The sequence below is a fragment of the Choloepus didactylus genome, chromosome 5 (assembly GCF_015220235.1).
Source record: "Choloepus didactylus isolate mChoDid1 chromosome 5, mChoDid1.pri, whole genome shotgun sequence".
In the NCBI taxonomy this organism is placed as follows: domain Eukaryota; kingdom Metazoa; phylum Chordata; class Mammalia; order Pilosa; family Megalonychidae; genus Choloepus; species Choloepus didactylus.
Window position 1 is genome coordinate 50,286,518 of NC_051311.1, and position 24,493 is coordinate 50,311,010.

Consider the following 24,493-nt stretch of genomic DNA (forward strand, 5'->3'; position numbering starts at 1 on the left):
ATCTATTTAGCCAGTTATCTATGTATCGCTGTCATTTATTTTCTAAACATTGGAAAGTATACATCACGATCCTTAATACTTACATGTTCATTACCCAAGAACAAGGATATTCATTTACGTAACCACGTTAAATACAATCAATTATCAAGTTCAAGAAATTTAACATTAATATAAAGCATAAAGTCTACATTCCAATTTTTTCAATTATCTCAAAATATCCTTTTGGGTACTTTCTCCTCTATTATTAGATCTAGCCCAGGATTATATATTGCAATTAATTGTCATTGTCTCTTTAGTCTCTCTCTCTCTTTTTAATTGTTGTAACATGAATACAACATAAACTTTCCCATCTCAACCAATCCCAGGCATATAATTTAGTGATATTAATCACATTCACAATGTTGTGCTACCATCATCACCATCCATTACTGAAGCTTTTCCGCCATCCCAGAGACCCTGCACCCATTATGCCTTAATTCCCCACCCCACACCCCAACCTGTCTCTGTGAATTTGGGTATTCTAGTTATTTCATATAAGTGGAATCATACAATATCTGTCCATTTGTGTCTGGCTTATTTCATTCAACATGATGTCTTCAAGTTTCATTAATGTTGTAGCATGTATCAGAACTTCATTCCTTTTTACAGCTAAGGAATATTCCACTGTACAAATATACCACATGTTGTTTATCCATTCATCTGTTGATACACAATTGGGTTGCTTTTATCTTTTGGCTATTGTGAATAATGCTGCTATAGACATTGGTGTACAAATTTCTGTTTGAATCCCTACTTTCTATTCTTTTGGGTATATACCTAGAAGTGGGATTGCTGGGTCAGTCACAATATTATTTTTAAAAATAAGTGTCATGGCTGATTTATTTTTGCTTACCCTGACATCACATTTTTCCATTACCCTAGCTCAGCCACACCCACGGATGGAGGCAAAACTACAGGTGCACTGAAAGGGAACCCAGAAGGGCAGAGGATTCCCTCTTCAGAGATAGTGTTGCAAGATCTTTCTTTCATTTTTGTTTGAGGTTGCTAGGATCTTAGCACTCTTTTTTCTTTATCTGGATGGGAAACGTGGCATATACAACAGTGAGTAATACTGGCGACAAGGGTCCTGCTTGCATGGGCTACATCATTTCATTATTTCAAACAAAAATCTAAAGCTTATGTCCTCCTGGCAGGTCAGTATCACACCTAGCAGCCCGTTACTTTCTATGAAAACAAAGAGCAGAATAAAGCTTTTTTTTTTTTTTTTTTTTTTTAATATCTATACACCATTTTCTCCCAAATTACAACTTTTGACTGGGAGAAACGAATCTCTCCCTCAGTACCCTTTTCCAGCTAACATTCCTTGCCCGTATAGGTCCACAGACGCCACCACTGCACTGGAAGCCCCCGCCCCGACCCCGACCCCGACCCCGGCCGCGACCCCAACCCCGACCTCGGCCCCGGCCCGGGCCCCGAGGCCGCGGGTCCCGTCCTCTCCCTTCCCCTCCACCCTTCTTAACCCCTCCCCTCTACCCTTCTTAACCCCTCCCCTCCACTCCCCGCTTGCAACCGCAGGTGAAGTCGCCGGGTCGGACTACAATTCCCAGCATATCTCGCGCAACCAGGGAGGGGGCGGGGGTCACGTGAGCGACCGGAAACCCTGGACCCGGAGCTTTGAGGTGAGGTGGCGGCGGAGTTCAGGCGAGCAGCGGAGCGGAGCGGACTGAAGGGAGCATTGTGCCGGAGCGCAGTGGTTCTTGCGTCCCTTGGGTGCGCGAACCGCGGCGCGTGGGGCGGGACCCGCGCAGGGGCTGGAGCCCGGCTTGGGGGACTGAGGGGGGCTCGAGGGGCTTCCGGGGAGATGGAGATGGACATGGTGGCGGCTGGTGGGTGTGGCGCCGCGGGTTGGGAATGTCGGCCGCTCGCCCCCTTTCCCGCTCCGGGCCTGGGCCTGCGACCCCTGCCGCCCTCATCCTTGTTAGCTCTGCTGGCAGCCAGCGCGGCCGGTCGGCTGCTGGGTTCTGGCGGGGCCGGGGAGGACAAAGAGGGGTAGGAGAACAGGAGGAGAGGGACACTGGGAGATAACGCGGCGGCGGGGGCTTCTTGAGCCTCTTGTCGATTCCGGTGTCGCCGGCCTTTGAGTCTGATAGGTTTCGACTTATCAAGTAAAGGAGTTACAGTTTAGACCAGATGAAGAGATACTTTTCAGGTAGTGTGGGGCAGCTTTCTGAAAGGGTGACAGAGGCCAGAGAGAGAGTAATGTTTTAGTAGAATAACTGTGTTTTGGTTTTTTTTTTGCTTTTTGTTTTTTGGTAACTATTATCTCATTCGGTGAATTTGATCAGATTGCTTGATTCATTCCTTCAGTTTTATTATTGCAGAGTGTGGGCTTTTTATACTCAGTCTTGACGAGTATAATGGGAATGTGTCTACAGTTTTTTGGTGTTTCTTGAAGTACAAGATTGTAGGCGGTCTCATGGTAACTTTACTAAAATGTTTATAGGAAGGAGAATATGTTCCCATGGTGAGCAAAGTCTGATTCTTTTTACTATCTTATTTCATCACTGCTTTTTTTCTACCTTTCCACAAGTTAAATCAATGTGTGTGTGCATTGTTGCTGTTGTTGGAGGAAATGTTTTAAATGCTTTAAGATTTGAATTATTTCCTTTCCATTTTAGTGTTTACTGTATGCCAGCTTCTATGCTAAGAACTATATGCAAATTATCTCACTTAATCCTTTTTAATGAGGAACTTGAGACTCAAAGAAGTTAATTAAGTGGAGGGTCTTGGATTCCGACTCGAACCTTAATGCCTTGGTGTGGTCCACACCTGACTGTCCCTTGAATGACATCATTCTTCTGCTAATCTTTGGTTCCCAGTCTCTGCATCAGAAAAAAGACCTCCAAATTTAAGTCAATGCATTGTCTTATTGTTGCCCTCTAGCTGTCAAGATCAAGTGCACTATTCATTATTTAAGGCTCTGATTTGTCCCTGTTCATCAGCAATAATGGCATGTCACTACTGTGATGATTAAGTAGAAGTCCTATGTCTAGGAGAGTGAAAGATTATCTCAAAAGCTGGTTGACTTTGGAATATGTTCAAGATAAGTAGGAAGAATTTGGCTTTTGGAACCCTGGAATAAGATGAGAGAATTTTACACCTAAGTGTTAGGTATTTTACATCTGTGGTAAGGAAACAAGAGAAAAAAAAATATTTCCAAGAGGAACGTTGAGTTTGGAATAAAAGGATTTAATTGGTAGAGGTATATGGCTTTAAATTAGAAAAAGGGAGGTAAAAAAATTACTTGTATAGCAATGTAAATGTTAAGAAACTGTTGAACATTGGGATGCTAAATTACAATACACAATCCTGTAAAAATAGATGAACCCAGCTATCCATTTAATACTTTCCCACCTACCTCCATACTTTGAGTACACTTGATCTTTTTGCTTTGCAGATATAAAAACTGAAGACTGGGGAGTGAGGGCCCATCCAATGTCCTTTCATTTGTGTAAGAGAACTACTATTACTCCTCCCAATCTAGATATATATATCTAAGTTTAAGGTGTGATATCTCTAATTATCATGTTTTACCCAGCTTGGGATATTTTATATTTTAACCTCCCCTCTTATGCAATATAACATGGGATCTGGAGTCACGTCTGGGTTTGAATGCTTGCTCCATCTGCTAAGAGATGTGTGACCTTACTTTCTTTTTCTTTTAACTTAATTTTTTTTTAATTAGAGCAGCTGTAAGTTTAAAAAAATAATGCAGGAAAGTACAAAGTTCCCATAAGCACCCCCCCATATACAGTATCCTCTATTATCAGCATTTTGCAGTAGTGTGGTATTTTGTTACCACATGGGTGAAACAATGTTACTGTCATTATGCTGTTAACTTAGGCCAATGTTTACACTGCGGTTTGCTCTGTGTTGTACAGTTCTGTTTTTTTGTGTGTGTGTGTGGTGTGTATGTGATGACTTATATACAACCTGAATTTTCCCTTTTTCATCCCTTTTTAGAAATGTAATTCAGTGGTATTAATTACATTCACTGTCCATTGACAAAACTTTGCCATCATCCCAAAGAGAAAAGGTAAACCAATAAAACAGTGACTTCCCATTTCCCTCCCCCACCTGGCCCCTGGTAATGTGTATTCTAATTTCTGGCTTTAAGAATTTGCATATACTGCTTAATTCATGTGAGTGAGGCCATACAGTGTTTGTCCTTTTGTGTCTGGCTTATTTCACTCAACACAATGCCTTCAAGGTTCATCCACGTCGTCCCATGTATCAGTTCAGTCCTGTTTATGGCCGAATAGAAGTTTATGGACAATGTGTCTTGAAGTTCATTCCAAATGATCACTGTGATTCACTGCAGTATTTTTAACAGTCCCAGAGCATTGGATTGTAGCGGTGGACCCTAATACACGGCCCCTGCAGATACACTTCCAGGTTGTTTTCAGCCTTGCTATTCTTTCAAACACAGCAGCCTATTTGCCTGTCTCTGGTTGCATATTTTTTTTCTTTTTTTTTTTCTTTTGAAATAAATTCAAAGTTATAGGAACAGTTGGAAAAACAATACTAACCCCATACGCAGAACTCCATCATACCCTGACCCCCCTCCCCTGATAGGCCAACCCACCAACTTTAACATGCTGTCACATTGCTATTTCTTTCCCTCCACCCCTCCCTCCCTATCTGTCATCAATCATCTGTTGCTCTGTCTTCTGAACATATGAGAGCTAGCTGCACACATCCTTGAACAAACACTATAATTCACAGATACACTTCCCATGAACAAGAACATTCTTTTATGCAATCCCATTAAGTGCAGCTAAGAAGTACGAGAGATTCAACAATGATACAAAGCTTACATTCTATATTTCCTTTTCCTTATGTCTCAACTGTGTCCCTTTGAGCCTCGTGTCTTCCATCCTCCAATCCTATCCAGTTTCATCCTTGGCATTCAATCATCATCTATTTAGACTTTTTTTTTTTTTTTTTTCAGTTGTGGAAACATATATACAGCCTAAATCTTCCCATTCCACCCCCTCCCTAGCCTTCCATTAGTGGGATTAATCACATTTAGAATGTTGTAATGCTCTTTCCCACCATCTGTTACTAGAAATTTCCCTTCACCTCAAACAGCAACCCTACACTCATTTCTTAACTCCCCATTGCCCCTTCCTCCATTTCTCTTAACCCATACTCTACATTTCATCTCTATGGCCATATTCTCTGATAATTTCTTTGTGTTTACTGTGGGCCTAAAATTAATCTCTTAAATCCATACCAATCTTGTTTTTCTTTGATACCACCTTCACTTCAATAGGACACATAAACTATGTTCCTATACTCCATTCTCCCACCATTATATAGTTGTTTAAAGTTACATATTTTACATTGAGTTCAAAACCACTGATGTCATTAGAGTTTGTGTATTTTATATCATGTAGGAAGTAAATAGTAGAGTTACAGTTAAAAAATTATTGACTTCTATTTGTATTCCATTGTGGTTGGAGAATGTGCTTTGAGTATATTCAATTTTTTTTTTTTTTTGATTTCTTGAGGCTTGTTTTATGTCCCAGCTTATGGTCCCTTCTGGAGAAAGATCCATGATCACTTGACAAAAATGAGTGTCCTGGTGATTTGGGATGTAAGGTTCTATATATGTCTGTTAAAATTCTCTGTATCTCTTTCTCCTTTCTTTGTTTCTCTGTTGGTAGGGCTCCCTTTAGTATCTGAAGGCAGGTCTTTCATTGGCAAAGTCTCTCAGCATTTGTTTGTCTGTGAAGAATTTAAGGTCTCCCTCAAATTTGAAGGAGACTTTTGCTGGATAAAGTATTCTCGGTTGGAAATTTTTCTCCCTCAGGATTTTAAATATGTCATGCCACTGCCTTCTCGCCTCCATGGTGGCTGCTGAGTAGTCACAGCTTAGTCTTATGTTGTTTCCTTTGTATGTGGTGAATTGCTTTTTTCTTGCTGCTTTCAGAGCTTGCTCCTTCTCTTCAGTATTTGACAGTTTGATCAGAATATGTCTCAGAGTGGGTTTCTTTGGATTTATTCTATTTGGAGTTTGCTGGGCATTTATGCTTTGTGTATTTATATTGTGTAAAAGGTTGGGGAAGTTTTCCCCAACAATTTCTTTGAATACTTTTTCTAGACCTTTACCCTTCTCTTCCCCTTCTGGGACACCAATGATTCTTAAGTTTGGACGTTTTATTTTGTCTATCGTATCCCTGAGATCCATTTCTATTTTTTCAGTTTTTTTCTCCATCCTTTCTTTTCTTCTTTCATTTTCTGTTCTGTGGACTTCTAGGACACTGAGTCATTGTTCACCTTCCTCTAATCTTGTATTGTGAGTATCCAGAGTCTTTTTAATTTGACCAACAGTTTCTTTAATTTCCATAAGATCTTCTATTTTTTTATTTACTCTTGCAATTTCTTCTTTATGCTCTTCTAGGGTCTTCTTGATGTCGCTTATATCCTGGGCCATGGTCTTCTTGATGTCCTTTAAATCCTTTGCCATGTTTTCATTCCTCGATTGTAGTTCTTTGATTAATTGTGCCAAGTACTGTGTCTCTTCTGATATTTTGATCTGGGTGTTTGGAATTCTCCATATCGTCCGGTATTATCATATGCATTAAGATTTTCTGTTGTTTTTGGCCTCTTGGCATTTGCTTTGCTTGATAGGGTTCTTTCAAGTTGTAAAAAAAGATAACAATCTAATTTTTAGAAACACAAGTTGGTGGCATACACTTTCTCTGACTAACCAGCAGATGGCGTCTGCGAGTCACCTATACCCCTCAAGTCAGTTCTCAACCTTGTCCCCGTGGCGTGTGGGGAAATGATTCTTGTGGGGTTCAGTTGGTGAATTCCGTTTGGGTGTGTTGCTGGAGCCATCCGCCCTGAATGTGGGGCATGTGTCTGGGTGGCCAGGGAGGAAGGGCAGCTTTAATGTTCAAACCCCCCAGTTTCCCGGAGATTGAAGGCCGCCACAAGAGTCTAAGCCTTCATTTCTGTTCAGCCCCAGACCCTATCTCTTGCTGACCCACAAACCACCGGACTTGGCGTAGCGTCCCTGGGTTTTCTGAGCAGGCCCCCTTTCTCAGCTGTGATCTTCCAGGACCTCTGCTGAGGGAGGGCTGTGCTACATCACCAGTGCGCGCTGTCCCTCAAGGGAAGTCCTGGGCTCCCGGGCCGTGCAGGAGCGCTCTCAGCCTGATGCAAAGATGGCCAAACGGGGCATCTCAACTCCCCCCTCCTCTCACAGTTCCTCCTTCCCAGCTCCGGGATGACTGGCGGGGCTCTGGGCTGTGGGTACGGCCACGGGCAGGAGTTTATCCAGCCCTCCGGGGAGCCAGCTGTGAGCCATGGGGTTTCTTTCTGCTTCTGGCTCTCCCCTCCGCTTCCCTGGTCCTGAGGGTATCTGCAGCGGGCTATCCTCCAGGCCAGACACCGAGAGGCCGGCTCAGCCCTCTCATGCTGTGTTTTACTGCGTGGTTCCCACTGTCATAACTGCAGCCGCTCCTGGGTTTTCCTTTTTTTTTTTTTTTTTCTTTAAAAGAACCAGTTGGTCTCCAAACGCCACCTCCTGGCTTCCCCACACCACCGCACGGCTGCGGGTCTTCCAGCCAGCTTACTTACTCGTTTCAGAGTGCAGATTCCCGGTTTCACCAAGTGTACGGCCTCTGTGGTACTAGCAGACCTCATGCAGCTGGTGCATTGCTGTAACCGGTATTCTGGGTCACTTTATGGTTTTTGTCTAGTGGTTTTCACGGAGGTGTTTTTTTGTCCTGTGTTACCTAGCCGCCATCTTAGTTTTTCCTGTGACCTTACTTTCTAAATTGTATTTTCTCATCTGTAAAATATTGTGAGAACTAAATGAGATAATACATGTTAAGTACCTAGCACAGTGCCTGACACATTGTAAGCATTGAATGTTGGCCATCAGTCAAGAAATTCATTCACTCAACAAGTTTTTATTGAGCATACTAAGTGTTCTGCTAGGTCTTGGGCATATATCTCTGGACTTAAGTCAGATAAAGCTGCTGCTTTCCTGGAGTAGATGAACAATAGGCATGTAAGCAATTAAACCCAGATAGTTAGATTGGGAGAAATGCTATGAAGGAAGGAAACACGGTGATGAGAGAGAGAGGAGAAGTAACTGAGGGGAGACCCTTTTAGATAGGGTGATCAGGGCACACTACTCCAGGAGGTGACATTTATATGTGATGAGCTCAAGAATTAGAAGGAGCAAGCTATCTGCAAAGAACCTGGAGAAAAATATTTCAGGCAGTGGAACAGCAAATGTGAAGGCACAAGACAAAAAGAGTTTGGAGGGTTCAATGACATGAAAGGGATTTGGTGTGGGAGAGATTGTAGTGAGTGTGGAGGAGTGGTGGTAGTGATGCTGGGAGGTAGGCAGGCAAAGTGTAGAAGGGAGACATTCTAGCTCTTTGCTGTGTGCGCTGGCAAAATACTGGGAACCACCCAGATGTCCAGTAGAGGACTGGTTAAATATGTGAAGATTTGTTCACATAATGGAAGACTAAGTAATGTTCAGAAGAATGAGTCAGCTCTGTAGGCATTGATACAGACCGACCGCCAACCTTTGATAAGTGGAGGGAAAAGTGCAGAATAGTATATATTCTCCCATCTGTGTGAATAGGAGGGAGGAGGTGGCTGTGCATAGACATAGATTCTTCAAGGCTGCAAAAGCAACTGGTAGTCGGAGAACAGGGTGACTTGAGAACAGGAAAGGGAATTTTCACTGGTTACCGTTTTGTGTCTTGAATTTTTTATCATATGTATATATTATCTGGTCAGAATTAAAACAAAACAATCCAACCTTTCCAATTTGATCATCAACACAGGAGGTCCCCTCCTTCACCCTCAGCCTCTGTCTGCCAACACCTACCTGTCATCTCTGTCCCTGAGCCTGCTCCCTGCCTCTTAACCTTACTACTTCACTAAAAGGACCAGGTTATACTAGAGTTTGAAGGTCATGGCAGGGAGTTTGTTTTTATCTAATAGTCTTAGGAAGCCATTATAGGGTTTTAAACCAGGGAATGACAGCTGATTTAGGTATTAAAATATATTTCTGGCTGATACGAGGAGAGCAAGTTGCAGGGTGGGTAGGAGTGGAAATAGGGAAACCATTCAAGAGGCTATTGTGGTAGATGGTCTTGGTGGGAGATGGTGGTGGTTTATTTCAAGGTAGTGGCAGTGGGGATGGAGAAAAGAGGGTGGGTTCTGGATTTTGGAGGTAAAAAGGACTGGAGTTAGTAATGGGTTGGATGTAAAAGTTGAGAGAAAGGGAGAAATACAGAGCAAATAGGAGAAATGGTGGTATCAATTATGGGGGAATATTGGGAGAGGAATAGGTTTGGAGGGAGGAAAAGAATTCTAATTTAGTTACACATGTGTACGTCAAGAGGTCAGTTGGCTGTTTGGAACTTGAAAGATCTGAATTAGAGTTATAAATCTGAGAGTTGGCATAAAGCCATGGTCCTGGATGAATGAAAAGAGAAAGAGGTTGAAAGTTTAGTGAGAAAAGTATGAAATAGTTGTCTCAAGAAGTTGACAAAGGAAAATTATTAGGGAAGTGTAGTAGAGTTGCCGGGCAGTGTTGCATGCTCTTTTGAGGTTTGTGGTTTTGAATCTAAAAAGTGAAACCAGCTGGTTTGTGTGATTTTTTTTCTGGCAAAACTGAGCTGCTTGGGTGCAGGGAAGGAAGAGGACAGAGGCAAGGGAAAAGAAAAGGCCTATAAGAGAGAGAGAGTACAGATTCTAAGCTGGTAAAGAAGGAAGTGAGAATAAGAGGAGGGTGATTGATAATAAATAGTGTGGTTATTGAACTGGGAGCCCTGTTATGGTAAAATGACTGTTGGAGGGGTAAGCAATCTGGAAGGAAAGTGGTTTTCAGAAAGTAGGATGTTTGAAACCGTTTTGGGAGGTGATATAGTTACTGGTGATGAGAAAGGCCAGGTTTCTTCCGTGGAATAGGATTTTATTTTGGGGTGGAGGAAAAGGCTTGGTGGTGAAGAGGACATTGAACTGATAGGGTAGGGAGTTAGATTATCCACCTGGATGTTAAAATGAGATGGAAGCAGTGGTGGAGAGGAAAAGTGAACCAGGAGCCTGTCTACAGTGAAAGGGACAGGAGTGACTGAGAGATCTGTAGAGGACCTCCGTGAGGGACGCAGCAGGCAGGTAAACCTAATGGCCTGAGTTATTAAGAAGCTGGGGGTCTAGCAAGGAGGAAAATGATTTGGAAGAGGCAGTGGGAACAAGGATATCTAACATGTAGGTTGTGAGAGGAAAGAAGCTTCTCTTTGAAAGGCCTCAGAGAAAGTGGAGTTAGCAAGAAAGACAGTGAGCTCTCAGAGAAGAGGGTAAACATATAGGGAAGTTTATTAACCACATAACTAGATTTCCAGGGATGGAATGGCATGGGTATCAGTACGGTCAGATTAGGTGTATGCAGTAGAATAGGCATGAAATTCTCAATGCTTTCTATATGTTATCTCCTTTTACCAATCTCTACCAATCTTTCCACTTTCTGTCTTACAGTTTACTTTTCCCAAAGTGTCCATAATACAAGGCAGCCTTAAAATCTTATCCAACTATATTTGGGTTGGAATGGATTCTAAATATTTCTATGGAAAGTGACATTATAGGAATGTTTTGTATCCCCAAACAGTATATTGTAAGAGGGAGATAGACTTCTATCTGGACAGGTTACAGTGTGAAGCTATCTTTTATTCAGCATTGATTGCACAATATTGTTGTTCTGCAAAATAACATTTTTATGGGTGATCTTCTAGGACCAAGAAAAGCTTCATTACAAATCAGATGAGTTAGTTATTATTAACTTGCTTTGAAAAGTAGAGCATGGCATATTGGTTCCTAATGCTTTTTGATTATAAGGATCTCTTTTTTCTTTTTAAACAAGAATCTTTTTAAAAGATAATCCTGGTTCTCCCCATGTGATAGTTGTACATTCATTATCCATTAATTGAGGAGATACTAAATGACAAGCTATTATAAAGTCAGGAATGCTTAAATGAATTTTGGTTGTATTAATTATAACAGCATTTACATATATTTGAAAAATGTTAGATATTATTTGATCTATATTTAGAGCAGGAAAGAAAGTGGTCTTCAGAAAGTAGGATGTGCTTGATGGATTAAGACATGGCAAAAACTCTGCTTCTGCAGGGCCCCTGAGCTCACAAATTTGGAAATCACTTCTATGATGTATGGTATATAGGTACAAGGTAGTATTATTATTATTTTAATTATGTAGGACCAGATGTTAAAGTAGCTTTCATTATAAATGGCATTTTGTCAACAGCAGGTCAATGTTTAAAACTATTTTCCCAACTGTAGTTATTAAGCCTTTTCTCCTCTATGGAAAAGATGGTTTATTTAGAAACTAAATTCAGGGAGTTTCAAATAACTCAGTAGTCATTTATAGCTAACTACACAAGTACTGAAATACATAGCCATTATTGCTGAGCAAAATAATCCCAAACTGTTGGAGCATACATTTTTGGAATTATTATTTTACCTGCTAAATTATTGGGTTTCAGATTCCTTACTCTTTCCTGAGGTGCTCAGTATGTTTTGAGGTATAAATGTATTAAATTCAAAAAGCTGTGGTTTATAAAGAATGGTTAAAGCTTTGAGATGTTCAGTTTGGATTTCATTTTTAATTTCTGGGACAGAGGTAAATTTAGCGATAACACGAATAGTTCTGTAATTCAGACCAGTGTCATTTTTTTAACTTTCTGTAATTACAGACAGAAAGCTTATTTACATTTTTTGAGTGGAATTGTATAGCCTTACTCTTCTCGTAAACTTGTTAACATTTTTCAGAGAGAATGATTTTAAGATGATATAAGCTACATTCTACTGATTTGGGATTAGTCCTGGGCAGATCAGTGGTTAAAATAATTATCTTAAATACTGTATGTACATTATGTCATTTAAGCCTCACAGCTCTCAAAGGAGGTAAGCCATTTTTTATCTGAAATTCATTGAGATTAATTGACTTGTCTAAGAGCTCATGGCCAATAAGTGAAACAGCTGTAATATGTAATATTTCTACCACCTCACGTTTCTATTAATTTGTTCCTTTTTTCCAAAAGTCTACTGGGCTCTTGGCTTTTAAGGTTTGGGTGCATCTACTAGGTCTGCTTGTGAAAGTAAGTAGTATAAGAGTGAACACAGGGAGAGAACCTAAGATGGCAACTAGGTGAGATAGGGCAAAAAAACACCTCCATGAAAAATACTAGATAAAAATCAGAAAGTGACCCAGAACACCAGTTCCAGCGATGCACCAGCCAGAAAAGGTCTGCTAAATCCACAGGGACCATGCATTTGGTGAAACTGGGAGTCTGCATTCTGAAATGAGTGAGTGAGCCGGCTGGAAGTCCAGCAGCTGTGCTGCGGTGTGGGGAAATGGTGGGTCGGCATTTGGAGATGGACTGGTTCTTTTAAAAAAAAACCAAAAAAACCTGGGAGCGGCTGCGGATACGATGGGAGAACCACACAGTGAAGCAAGGCAGGAGCGGGCTGAGCCAACGCCGCGATGTCTGGCGTGGAGGATAGCCCTTCCCACACCCACTGCTGATTGTCTTGGGGCCAGGGGATCAGAGGGGAGCCAAAAAGAGAAATAAACCGTGCCCCTTGCAGCCATCTCCCTGGCGGGCTGGGGACACTCCTGCCTGGGGCTGGACCCACAGCCCAGAGACGCACCAAGAAACTCAGTGTGATGGGGAGTCTTTCCCGCAGCACCGTGCACACACCATGATATTGGCCGTGGACAGTGGCCTTTAGAGCACCCACGGCTAATTTTCCTGGAGCTGGGAAGGTGGAGCTGTGCGAAAAGGGGGAGATTAACATGTCCCACTCAGCCATCTTTACAGCAGGCTGGGAATGCCCCTGCACGGCCCTGATGGGCCAGCGCGCACTTGTGCTGTGGTACAACCTTCCCTCACCAGAGGTCCTGGAAGAGCACGGCTGAGAAGGGGGACCTGCTCGGAAATCCCAGGGACCCTACACCAATACCAAGGACTTGTGGGTCAGTGGCAGAGACAATCTGTGGCAAGACTGAAATGAAGGCTTAGGCTCTTGCAACAGCCTTAAATCTCCAGGAACTCCTGGGAGGTTTGATTATTAAAGCTGCCCTGCCTTCCTAACCACCCAGACACATGCCCCACATTCAGGGCAGACAGCATCAACAACACACCCAAATTTAGTGCGCCAGTTGAACCCCACAAGAATCAGATCCCCACACACCACAAAGACAAAGTTGGGGAGAACTGACTTGAGGGGAATAGGTGACTCACGGGACGCCATCTTCTGGTTAGTTAGAGAAAGTGTATGCCACCAACCTGTAGTTCTGACAAATTAGAGATCAGGTAAAGCAAATGCCAAGAGGCCAAAAACAACAGAAAATCTTAAAGCATATGATAAAACCAGATGATTTGGAGAACCCAAACCCAAACACCCAAATCAGAAAATCAGAAGAGACACAGTACTTGGCGCAATTAATCAGAGAACTAAAGACAGACAACGAGAGCATGGCACAGGATATAAAGGACATGAAGAAGATCATGGCACAGGATATAAAGGACCTAAAGAAGACCCTAGAAGAGCATAAAGAAGAAATTGCAAGAGTAAATAAAAAAATAGAAGATCTTATGGAAATAAAAGAAACTTGACCAAATTAAAAAGACTCTGGATACTCACAGTACAAGATTAGAGGAAGTTGAACAACGACTCAGCATCCTCGAGGACCACAGAATGGAAAATGAAAGAACAAAAGAAAGAATGGGGGAAAAAAAAAATCGAAATGGATCTCAGGGATACGATAGATAAAATAGAACGTCCAAATTTAAGACTCATTGGTGTCCCAGAAGGGGAAGAGAAGGGTAAAGGTCTAGAAAGAGTATTCAAAGAAATTGTTGGGGAAAACTTCCCCAACCTTTACACAATATAAATACACAAAGCATAAATGCCCAGCGAACTCCAAATAAATAAATCCAAAGAAACCCACTCCGAGACATATTCTGATCAGATTGTCAAATACTGAAGAGAAGGAGCAAGTTCTGAAAGCAGCAAGAGAAAAGCAATTCACCACATACAAAGGGAACAACATAAGACTAAGTAGTGACTATTCATGCGAGAAGGCAGTGGCATGACATATTTAAAATTCTGAGAGAGAAAAATTTCCAACCAAGAATACTTTATCCAGCAAAGCTCTCCTTCAAATTTGAGGGAGAGCTTAAATTTTTCACAAACAAATGCTGAGACAGTTTGCCAATAAAAGACCTGCCCTACTTCAGATACTAAAGGGAGCCCTACCAAGAGAGAAATAAAGAAAGGAGAGAGAGAGATATAGAGAATTTTAGCAGACATATATAGAACATTACATCCCAGGTCACCGGAACACACATTCTTCTCTAGTGATCATGGATTTTTCTCCAGAATGGACCATATGCTGGGACATAAAAGAAGCCTCAATAAGTTAAAGAAAACAAATGAATTTGTTCAAAGCACATTCTCTGACCACAGTGGAATACAAATAGAAGTCAATAACCATCAGAGACTTGAGAATTCACACACACCTGGAGGGTAGAAATGAGGGGGAGATGAAAACATTCCCAGATAATCAAAAGCTGAGGGACTTCATCACCAGTTGATCAGTCCTATAAGAAATGCTATAGGGAATTGAGCAGGCTGAAAGGAAGGGACACTAAACAATTGACTGAAACCACATGAAGAAATAAAGATTTCCAGTAAAGATTACATGGTAAATATAAATACCAATACTATTGTATTTTTGATTTGTAACTCCACTATTTACTTTCTACAGGATCTAAAATACATAAACTGTAATGATAAATCAGTGGTTTTGGGCTTAATGTAAAATATGTCATTTTTGACAAGAACTACATAAAGGTGGGGAAATGATGGAGTATAGGAACATAGTTTATGTGTCCTATTGAAGTTAAGTTGGTATCAAAGAAAAACAAGATTGTTACAGATTTAAGAGGTTAAATTTAAGCCCCATGGTAAACACAAAGAAAGTATCAGAGAATATGACCATAGAGATGAAAAGTGGAGTATGGGTTCCAAGAAGTGGGGGAAGGGGCAATGGGGAGTTAAGAAATGAGTGTAGAGTTTCTGTTTGGGGTGAAGGGAAATTTCTAGTAATGGATGGTGGGGAGGTGATAGCATTGCAACATTCTAAATGTGATTAATCCCACTATTGGAATGCTAGGGAGGAGTTGGATTGGGAAGATTTAGACTGTATATATGTTTCCACAATTGAAAAAAAAAAAGTCTAAATAGGTGACAATTAAATGCTAAGGATGATCCTGGATGGCATCTGAGGATGGAGGAGAGGAGGCTCAGAGGGACACAGATGGGATGTAAAAAAAAAAAAAGGAAATATAGAATGTAAGCTTTGTATCAATGTTGAATTTCTTGAACTTCTTAGCTGCGCTTAATGGGATTGCATAAAAGAATGTTCTTGTTCATGGGAAGTGTATATGTGAATTATATTGTTTGTTCAAAGATGTGTGCAGCTTGCTCTCATGTTCGGAGGACAGAGCAATAGATAATGGATGATGGATAGGGAGGGATAGGGAGGGAGGGAGAGAGGGAGGGAAAGAAAGAAATGGAGGTGTGACACGATGTAAAGTTGTTGGATCGGGGTATCGGTGGAGGAGGGTCAGGGTATGCTGGAGTTCTGTGTATGGGGTTTGTATTTTTTTTGCAACTGTTCCTGTAAGCTTGAATTTATTTCAAAGAAAAAAAAAGAGTGAACACAGACTTGGAAATGAAACCCTGTTATTCTGTATTTTCAGTGTTGGGGGCTCTTGAGTTTGTCTCCTTTCTTCGAACACTATAGTAGATTTATCATGCAAGTCATTTTGTTAATTTAATTTTTTTCTTAACGTGGTGTTCCGGTTTGCTAATGCAGCTGTTATGCAAAGTACCAGAAATGGATTGACTTTTATATGGGGGTTTATTTGGTTACAAAGTTACAGTCTTAAGGCCATAAAATGTCCATGGTAAGGCATAAACAATAGGGTATCTTCACTGAAGGATGGCCGATGGCGTCCAAAAACTTCCGTTAGCTGGGAAGGCGTGTGGCTGGCATCTGCTTGCTCCCGGGTTGCGTTTCAAAATGGCGATCTCCAAAATGTCAGTGTCAGCTTCCAATGGCCGTCTTCGAAATGTGTCTCTCAGCTGCAGCTCTGAGGTCCTTCTATTTGTGAGCTTTTATAAGATTCCAGCGAACTACTCAAGGCCCATGCTGAATGGGCGGGGCCACACCTCCATGGAAATATTCAGTCAGAGGGCACACCCTAACCAAAGGTGTCACTCACAGTTTGGTGGGTCACATCTCCATGGAAACATTCAATCAAAGGATTCCAACCTAAACAACACTAATACATGTGCCCTGACAAGATTGCATCAAAGAACATGGAGTTTTGGGGGACATATTACATCCAAACCGGCACACATGGGGATAAATTAGAGGGCTTTTCCAACGCTGTAGATGTTTTTCCCACCAATTATTAAATGTTATATACATGTTCATTTTAGAATTTTTAGGAAAGTATATAGAAGAAAATTAAAATTACCCATAATTCTATTACCCAAAGGTAACTAGTTTGTTCATTATTTATTTTGTAAATATGTAAAAATAGAGTTGAGGTGGTTATATTTATAAATCATATCACTTTATCCACTTGACATTCTCTCATGTCATTAAAAATGCTATTAATTCATCATGTCAAATGATTACATAATATTCAGCCATGTGGATGTACCTACCATAATTTATTTAACTATTTCCCTGTTTTTGCATATTTGGGTTGTTTTTGCAAACTCCTAAGTAAGAATATTAACTTTAGATTCTTACTTTATGCTTTAGTGTTCTTAGATATCAGAGCATAGTTTGCAGCTTTTAAAGAATACCGCTAAGAGAGAGGAAATGGTAGAAAGAGATGACATTGGAGTGGCCCTTTATGACTGTAGTATAAAAAAACTCCATCATTTTGTGAAAACTGTCTTTGTATATAGATTTGAATATATCTTATATTTCTTTACTAATAGATTCCTGGAAATTGTGTCGAAGGTTTTTGATGAACATGGCCAGATTGTCTTCCTAAAAGATTGTACTAATTTTGCTTCTGTCAGCAGTGAATAAGAATTCAGAATCATACCCTCAAACATTTTTTTTTGTTCTAATTAGCATTTCTTATATTACTAGTGAGGTTGGAACTTTTATTTTAAAAGTTCAATGGCCATTTCATTTCTTCTGAGTAGTCTGTTCGTTTCATTTGCTTATTTTTGTGTCAGAATTAGTAATTTTTTTCATGACAGCTTTTGTTGAGGATGTTTTGGGTCTTTTTTAGAATTAGCTAACAGCTGTAAAACATAATTATCAATCCAGTTTTCTGATGCCAATTAGCCCATGAAATTTTCCTTTAAGACCTGATTATATGCTTACTGGATATAAATCTAAATAATTCAATTTTTGGATAATCGGCCCATTTTGAGAAAGGTTAATAATGTGTTTTGTCTTTCCAGGAAGGAGAAATGATGTAACTCATTCACTATCCAAACTTTAAGGTCAAAGGCAAGAAGGAAGGTCAGGAATATCATGGCCTGGCCAAATATTTTTCAGAGAGGAACTCTGCTCTCTCAGTTCAGCCATCATCATGTCATTGTGTTCCTGCTCACTTTCTTCAGGTAAGTGGATTGCTAAAACTGTTCTCTTGGTTTTTTTGTTTTTGCTTTGTTTCGTTTCAGGGGAGACGTTGGATGGATGGCAAGTATCTAGTGCAATGCTTTGCATGGGTTTGTAATGAACAGACTGGTTACTCCTTCTGTTGTCCTTCTTGATAGATCTAATATGGTAGTTCTCAACTGGGAGTGATTTTGCCCCCCCCCCCCCGAGACTTTTGGCAGTATCTGAGCCATTTTTGGTTGTCACATTGGGGGGACAGGTGCTCTTATTGTCTAGCGGGTAGAGACCAGGAATGCTGCTAAACATCCTACAGTGCACAAGACAGCCCCCACAACAAAGAATTATTTGGCCCAAAATGTCAGTAGTCCTGAGGTTGAGAAACCATGACTGATATAAAGTCCTCAGTTTGTTAAAACTGGCAGCTTGAAAATAGAGGATTTGCGTATTCAGAGAATGCCCAGTGCCGCCTTTGATTCATAAAGATGACATGAGACAGCTGTGGGGAACTCTGTTAACTAGTATGAGATTCCTAAAACTGTTAGTCTCTGACTTGTCAACATTACTAAATAATTCGTCCATGTTTATAATTTTGTACCCCTAAGTGGTCTTCAGGTAACATAAACTGGGCCATTCGGTATTAGGGGCATGTTATTTGCACCCGTGACATAACTGTTTTGATTATTTTCCGAATACTTTTTTTTATTATTAAACTTTGTTTCAGGCACCACAAATGGTGATGAATTTTTTTTAAGGCAGAAATTAGGAAAGAAGTTCTCTAACTATTTAAGAGTTGATAAATAGTTTTGATGGTTGGTATACAGAATATCCAGCTGTGGAGGGAAAAGGTAGCAGTATGAGGAAAAACAGAGACTCGAGGAAAAACAAGGACTCAAGGAAAAAGCTTACTGAATGGCTAATGTAGTAACTCATCTGAGTGGTCAATGGTTATCAAAGATGTAACATTCTTTACAGAACTGCAACGATGATTTAAAATGGGTTGAGATCAGTCATACCTCCATCTTTTAGTTCCAGGGATGAGTTATGAGTTAACAAGACTCTGTTGAAGAAAATAATTTTTTTTTTCTGTTGCTTAGCAGTGACTATCTCAATTGATAATTTTTATAAAGCAGTACTTATTATCTTTTTTTTTTTTTTTTTAGGAATTCTAAAATTGAATAAAACAAATGGATATATAGCTTTGATTTTATTGAGTGCCATTTTTTTTGGCTATCCATTTAGCTATATTTCTTCTCTGTTTTGTAGTTATTCATTGCTCCATGCTTCAAGGAAAACATTTAGCAATGTCAAAGTCAGTGTCTCTAAGCAGTGGACCCCAACTGCTTTCAACAAATCAACTGAACTGCCTGCAGAGGTAAGAAAAGTACTAGGATGGATTAAAGAATCCACCCACCCCTGAAGTCTTTTTAAGTTTTTTTTCTCATCCTTCACCCACTGAGGAATATTGAAAGGCTTACCATTTCCTATGGCATAAAATTCAAACTTTTCTGCCTGACTTTAAAGCTTTCTCTGATCCAAGACCATTTTTCTTATCCAACAGCTTATTTCTCTCTGCTTTGGAATCACACACTTAGTTCTGTTAGACTGTTTTTCATTGAGTTTTGCGAGTATCATGCTTATTTCTGTCTTTGTGATTTTGCTCATATTCTTTTGTTTGCTCTGTCACCTTCTCCCTTTGTGTCAAGATAAAATGCCACTTTTTCAATCAAGTTTTTTTCCACCTTGTATTAATATTTCCCTTTTCTGAACTCTTGCATACTATATATTACATAGTTTAATATCTCAATATTTAAATATTTTCTAGTTGTCTCATTTGTTTGTATTATGCTTAAGCTCCTTGAAGTCAGAGTATGTGTCTTGGTTCCTTGTATTCATTATGGACCAAATAAATACCTTGATGACTGTTTGGGTCAGAGATACTATCCTTTAAAATTCTGTTATTATTATTATTATTATTGTAAAATAGATATTTCTTAAAATTTACCATTTTAACTATTTTTGTTTGCAATTCAGTGGCATTGATATATTCCCAATGTTGAGCAGTCATCATTACTGTATTTCCAAAATTTTTTTCATCACCCCAAACAGAAACTCTGTATCTATTTAGTAATAACTCCCCATTCTCCCTTTCCCCCAGGCCCTGGTAACCTCTGATCTACTTTCTGTCTCTATGAATTTTCCTGTTCTGGATATTTCATATGAGTGGTGTCATACAATATCTGTCCTTTCGTGTCTCGCTTCTTTCACTTAGAATAACATTTTTAAGGTTCATCCATGTTGTAGCATGTAACAGAACTTCATTTCTTTTTACACTGAATAATATTCCATTGAATGTGTATACCACATTTTGTATCTCCATGCATCTGTTGATGGACAATTGGGTTGCTTCCACCTTTTGGCTATTGTGAATAATCCTACTGTGAACAGTAGCATACAAGTATCTGAATCCCTGTTTTCAATTCTTTTGAGTATATACCTAGGAGTGGGATTTTCAGATCATATGGTAATGCTATGTTTGACTCTTTGAGGAATTGTCAATCTGTTTTCCATAATGGCTGCACCATTTACATTCCCATGAAAAATGCACAAGAGTTCCACATCTTCATCAACAGTTGTTGTTTTCTATTTTTTTTTTTTCCTTTAGTATAAGCCATCCCAGTAGATGTGAAGTAATATCTCATTGTGGTTTTGATTTGCATTTCGCTAATGGCTAATGATGTTGAACATCTTTTTGTGTGCTTATTGGCCATTTGTATATCTTGTTTGGAGGAATGTCTATTCAAGTCCTTTGCTCATTTTATAATAAGTTGTTTATCTTTGTTGTTGTTGAGTTGTAGGAGTTCTTAAGATATTCTGGATATTCAACTCCTATCAGATATGTGATTTGCAACTATTTTCTTCCATTCGGTGGGCAGTTGTTTCACTCTTGTGATAGAGTCCTTTGATGCATGACTTTTTAAATTTAATGAAGTCTAATTTATTTTTCCCTCTATGCTTTTGAAGTCATATTTAAGAAACTGTTGCCAAATCCAAGGTTATAAAGATTTGCCCCTGTAATTTCTTCTAAGAGTTTTATAGTTTTGCTCTTAAATTTAGGTCTTTGATCTGTTTTGAAGTAGTTTTGGTATATGGGGTAAAGTAAGAATCCATCTTCATTCTTATGCATGTGGAAATCCGGTTTTCTCACCACCATTTGTTGAAGAGACTGTTTTTTTCCCCCCCTGAATCGTCTTTGTACCCTTGTTCAAAATCAGTTGACCATAAATGATGAGAGTTTATTTCTGGGCTCTGAATTCTATTCCCTGTTCTATATGTCTGTCCTTATGCTAATACCACACTGTTTTAAACACTGCGGCTTTGTACTAAGTTTAGAAATCTTGAATCTGAGTCCTTCAACTTTCTTCTTTTTCAGGATGATTTTAGGCTATTCTGGGTTCCTTGAAATTCCGTATCAATTTTAGGATGGGTTTTTCCATTGATCACTTTGCATAGTATTGCCATCTTAACAATATTAAGTCTTCCAATCCATGAAAATAGGATGTCTTTCTATTTATTTAGGTCTTTAGTTTCTTTCAATAATGTTTTGTTTGTTTGTTTGTTTTCATTATACAAGTCTTGTGTCTCCTTGGTTAAATTTAGGAAAGAGTGTATGTCAGCAAAATGGTGGAGTGGGCAGCTCAAAAGATCTGTCCCTTCACAGAAACATCAAAAAACAATCTGAAATTGTCAGAACCAACTTTGTCAAACTCTGAAAGAGAGTCAAAGAATTACAACAACCAGGCAAATGCTAAATCAAGAAAAAAGTAACTTAAAATGGTTGGAAATCTTTGTGGCGTTTTTACTTGCCTTTGCCCTACCCTCTCCATGGCTCAGTGACACTCTTGAAGATGGTAGCCTGTGTTTCCAGTATGAGGCCTTGTTCCCTGGTTCTGGAGAGAGCACAGCAGTCCTTATTGGCCAGTTACTGTGTTTGTCTCGTCTAACCTGAAAGACTAATACAAGGTGCTATCTCTGTTTCTCCCAATTCAGGACACACTCTGGTTGGAAAAATGGCAGGCATTGCTCAAGAACATTGTAAGACTAACAAAAAACCTGTAGTTGCATGGGGCAAAAGATTAGAGGATTAGAGCTGAGAAATACAATAGACCTCCTAAAGCCTGGGGAGAAAAGCCTGGGAAAGAGTGTTTTTGGGAGATTAGGGCATCAGAAGTACCTTTGTATACTGGGGAATTTGGAAAGCCACACTTCTGTCCATATCAGGATGCATGCCTAGAAAAGACATAAAATTTCACCACTGGTGATCTCTAGGCTCAGTGCAAGCAGCAAGTGAAGGATGAGGCAGAGTTGTAAATGGCCTGGCCAAGTCTTAAAGGAGTTCCCTAATGCAGAGCCAATCTGCAAAGACCAAGAGAGGATTTTTTTTTTTTTTTTTTAATATTAGTTGCTGTCATTCAATAAAATGTCTGTCAAAACACGGTGAATACAAACTAAAGGAACAGAGGTTTCATTGACCACACGTGGCAAGGAATAGAGTCTTTGCAAAAATAGATTGGAGAAGTCACCAAACAAATGGATGACTACAGCCTTCAACAGTGAATAACAGCAAATCAAGAGGAAGGGAGAGAATCTTTTTTCCAGGGTTACCACATTATACTATTCAAATGTCCAGTTTTCAACAACAACAAAAAATCTCAAAGCATACAAAGAAACAGGAAAGTATGGCTTACTTCAAGGTAGAAAATAAATGAACAGAAACCATCCCTGAGGAAGCCCAGACATTAGACTTGCTAAAAAAAAGACTTTAAATCTTTGTCTTAAATATGCTCAAAGACCTAAAATTCCATGGACAAAGAACTAAAGGAAAACAGGAAAATGATGTAGGAACAAAATGAGAATATTAATAAACAGATAGAAATTGTAAAAAGGAAATAAAAATTCTGGAGCTGAGAAGTGCAACAACTGAAATGAAAAATTCATTAGACGGCTTCAATAACTGATTTGAGCAGGCAGAAAAAAGAATTAGCAAAATTTAAGATAGGGCTATTGATATATTATACAGTCTGAGGAAAAGAAAGAAAAAAAGAATGAAGAAAAATGAAATCAGTAACAGAAGGAGCACTGGAAAACTGAATTTTGTGGAAATTAACATACTCTTTAAAAAATGAGGGAAAGTAGAAAATACCTTGAAAGGAATGAAAATACAATATACCAAAACTTATGGGATGCAGTGAAGTCAGTGCTTGGAGGAAAATTTATTGTTGTAAACATTTATATTAGAAAAGAAGAAAGATCTCCAACCAATAACCTAACTGTTCACCTTACAAAACTAGAAAAAGAAGAGCAAACTAAATCAAAAGCTATCAGAAGGAAGGAGATGATAACCATTAGAAGCAGAGAGAAATGAAATAGAGAATAAAGAAATAAACAATAGAGAAAATCATCGAAATCAAAAGTTGTTTCTTTGAAAATTAGTATTAACATTTGAAGAATCAACATTTGAAAAAGAATTAACATCAATTCTTTTCAAACTCTTCTAAAAAATAGAATTGGAGAGATGGATTGTGGGAAGATGGCAGAGTAGGAATCTCCAGGAATCAGTCCTTCTACTAGAACAACTATTAAACAGGCAAGAACTGTCTGAATCAACTATTTCAAAACTCCAGAGTCCAGTAGAACACAGTGCCTCATCCAGGAAAGAATGGGAGGACAAGCTGGTAAATACCAGTGAATTGCTCTCTTGGCACGTGGCATGTGGTTACTGTCATCCATCCCCACTCTTGTGGCAGGCAGCAGTGGGGTCCAGCCCCTGACATAACTTGCTGGTGCCAGGGAGGGACATTAAAAACCTGGTTCCTCAAAACCCAGGTTGGGGGTTGGGGTCTGATTTCTGATCACTGCTTTTGAATAGCTGCTTCGAATTGCTAGGGATCTGGCTCTGAGGGTGGCCTTTGTTCCAACCTGCCCCAGAGGTGGTGGAAGAGACTCAAAGACAAAATGCTTCCTCAGAACTGTGGAGGACAGTTGAAGGGCTGTATGTGCTGGGCAGATGACAAGTCAAGGAAGTGCAGCTTTGGCGAGCTGTGGAAGAAGTTCCTGGCACACTTCCTGGCCTCCCCCTCGTCCTTTCCGCCGGGCTGTTTGGTGCCAGCTGGCACTCTATTTTGTCACTCTGGCCTTCTTCCAGCTGGGAAAGACTGACTTGGGAAACACCTCTCCAGCATGCCGCCCTCTCAGAATTTGCCTTCTATGTAAAAGCAGCTCAAGACCAGGAAAACAGCATAAGAAACAATTGTGGAGGATGGTCTGGGGCAAATGCTTGCTTTAAGTCCTATAGTGGAATGCGTGGGAGAGAGAGAAGTTCTGCTTCTTGGGAAATAGAGGAACAGGGAAACTCCTAAAGCACTAGCAAGCACAATATCAGGACAAGACCCAGGCCCAGAAAGACAGGGAGGACCCTGCACTTTGCATTCTCCTTGGGCTGACCTTCCTGATAGGGGGACTGAACTCTGAAGGAGAGCACCAGCCAATGAAAAACCAATTTACAAAGTTGGTGAAAGGCATTTTTTGCTTCGGTTTGTTTGGGTTCATTAGCTCCTGATACTGAAGAAAATCTGTCACTAGCTGGGTATAAACTCAAGAAACAGATGTCTGAGGGAATAAATCCCAGAGTTAACATTTTAGAGTATTAAAATA

At 39.9% G+C, this 24,493-nt stretch overlaps 1 protein-coding gene across 3 annotated transcripts in view; it reads left to right on the forward strand.

The window, feature by feature from the left end:
• Positions 1 to 1,645: 1,645 nt before the first annotated feature.
• SLC37A3 (solute carrier family 37 member 3) overlaps positions 1,646 to 24,493 on the forward strand; it is a 156,900-nt gene continuing 134,052 nt past the window's right edge. For 2 of the 3 annotated variants that reach the window (XM_037836029.1, XM_037836027.1), the window contains exons 1-3: positions 1,680 to 1,770; positions 17,623 to 17,784; positions 19,046 to 19,154. In XM_037836029.1, coding sequence (XP_037691957.1) covers positions 17,696 to 17,784; positions 19,046 to 19,154 — 198 coding nt within the window. In that variant the 5' untranslated portion in view covers positions 1,680 to 1,770; positions 17,623 to 17,695. Of the gene's footprint in view, positions 1,771 to 17,622; positions 17,785 to 19,045; positions 19,155 to 24,493 lie in introns of all 3 variants that reach the window. The other variant, XM_037836028.1, reaches the window with a different exon arrangement.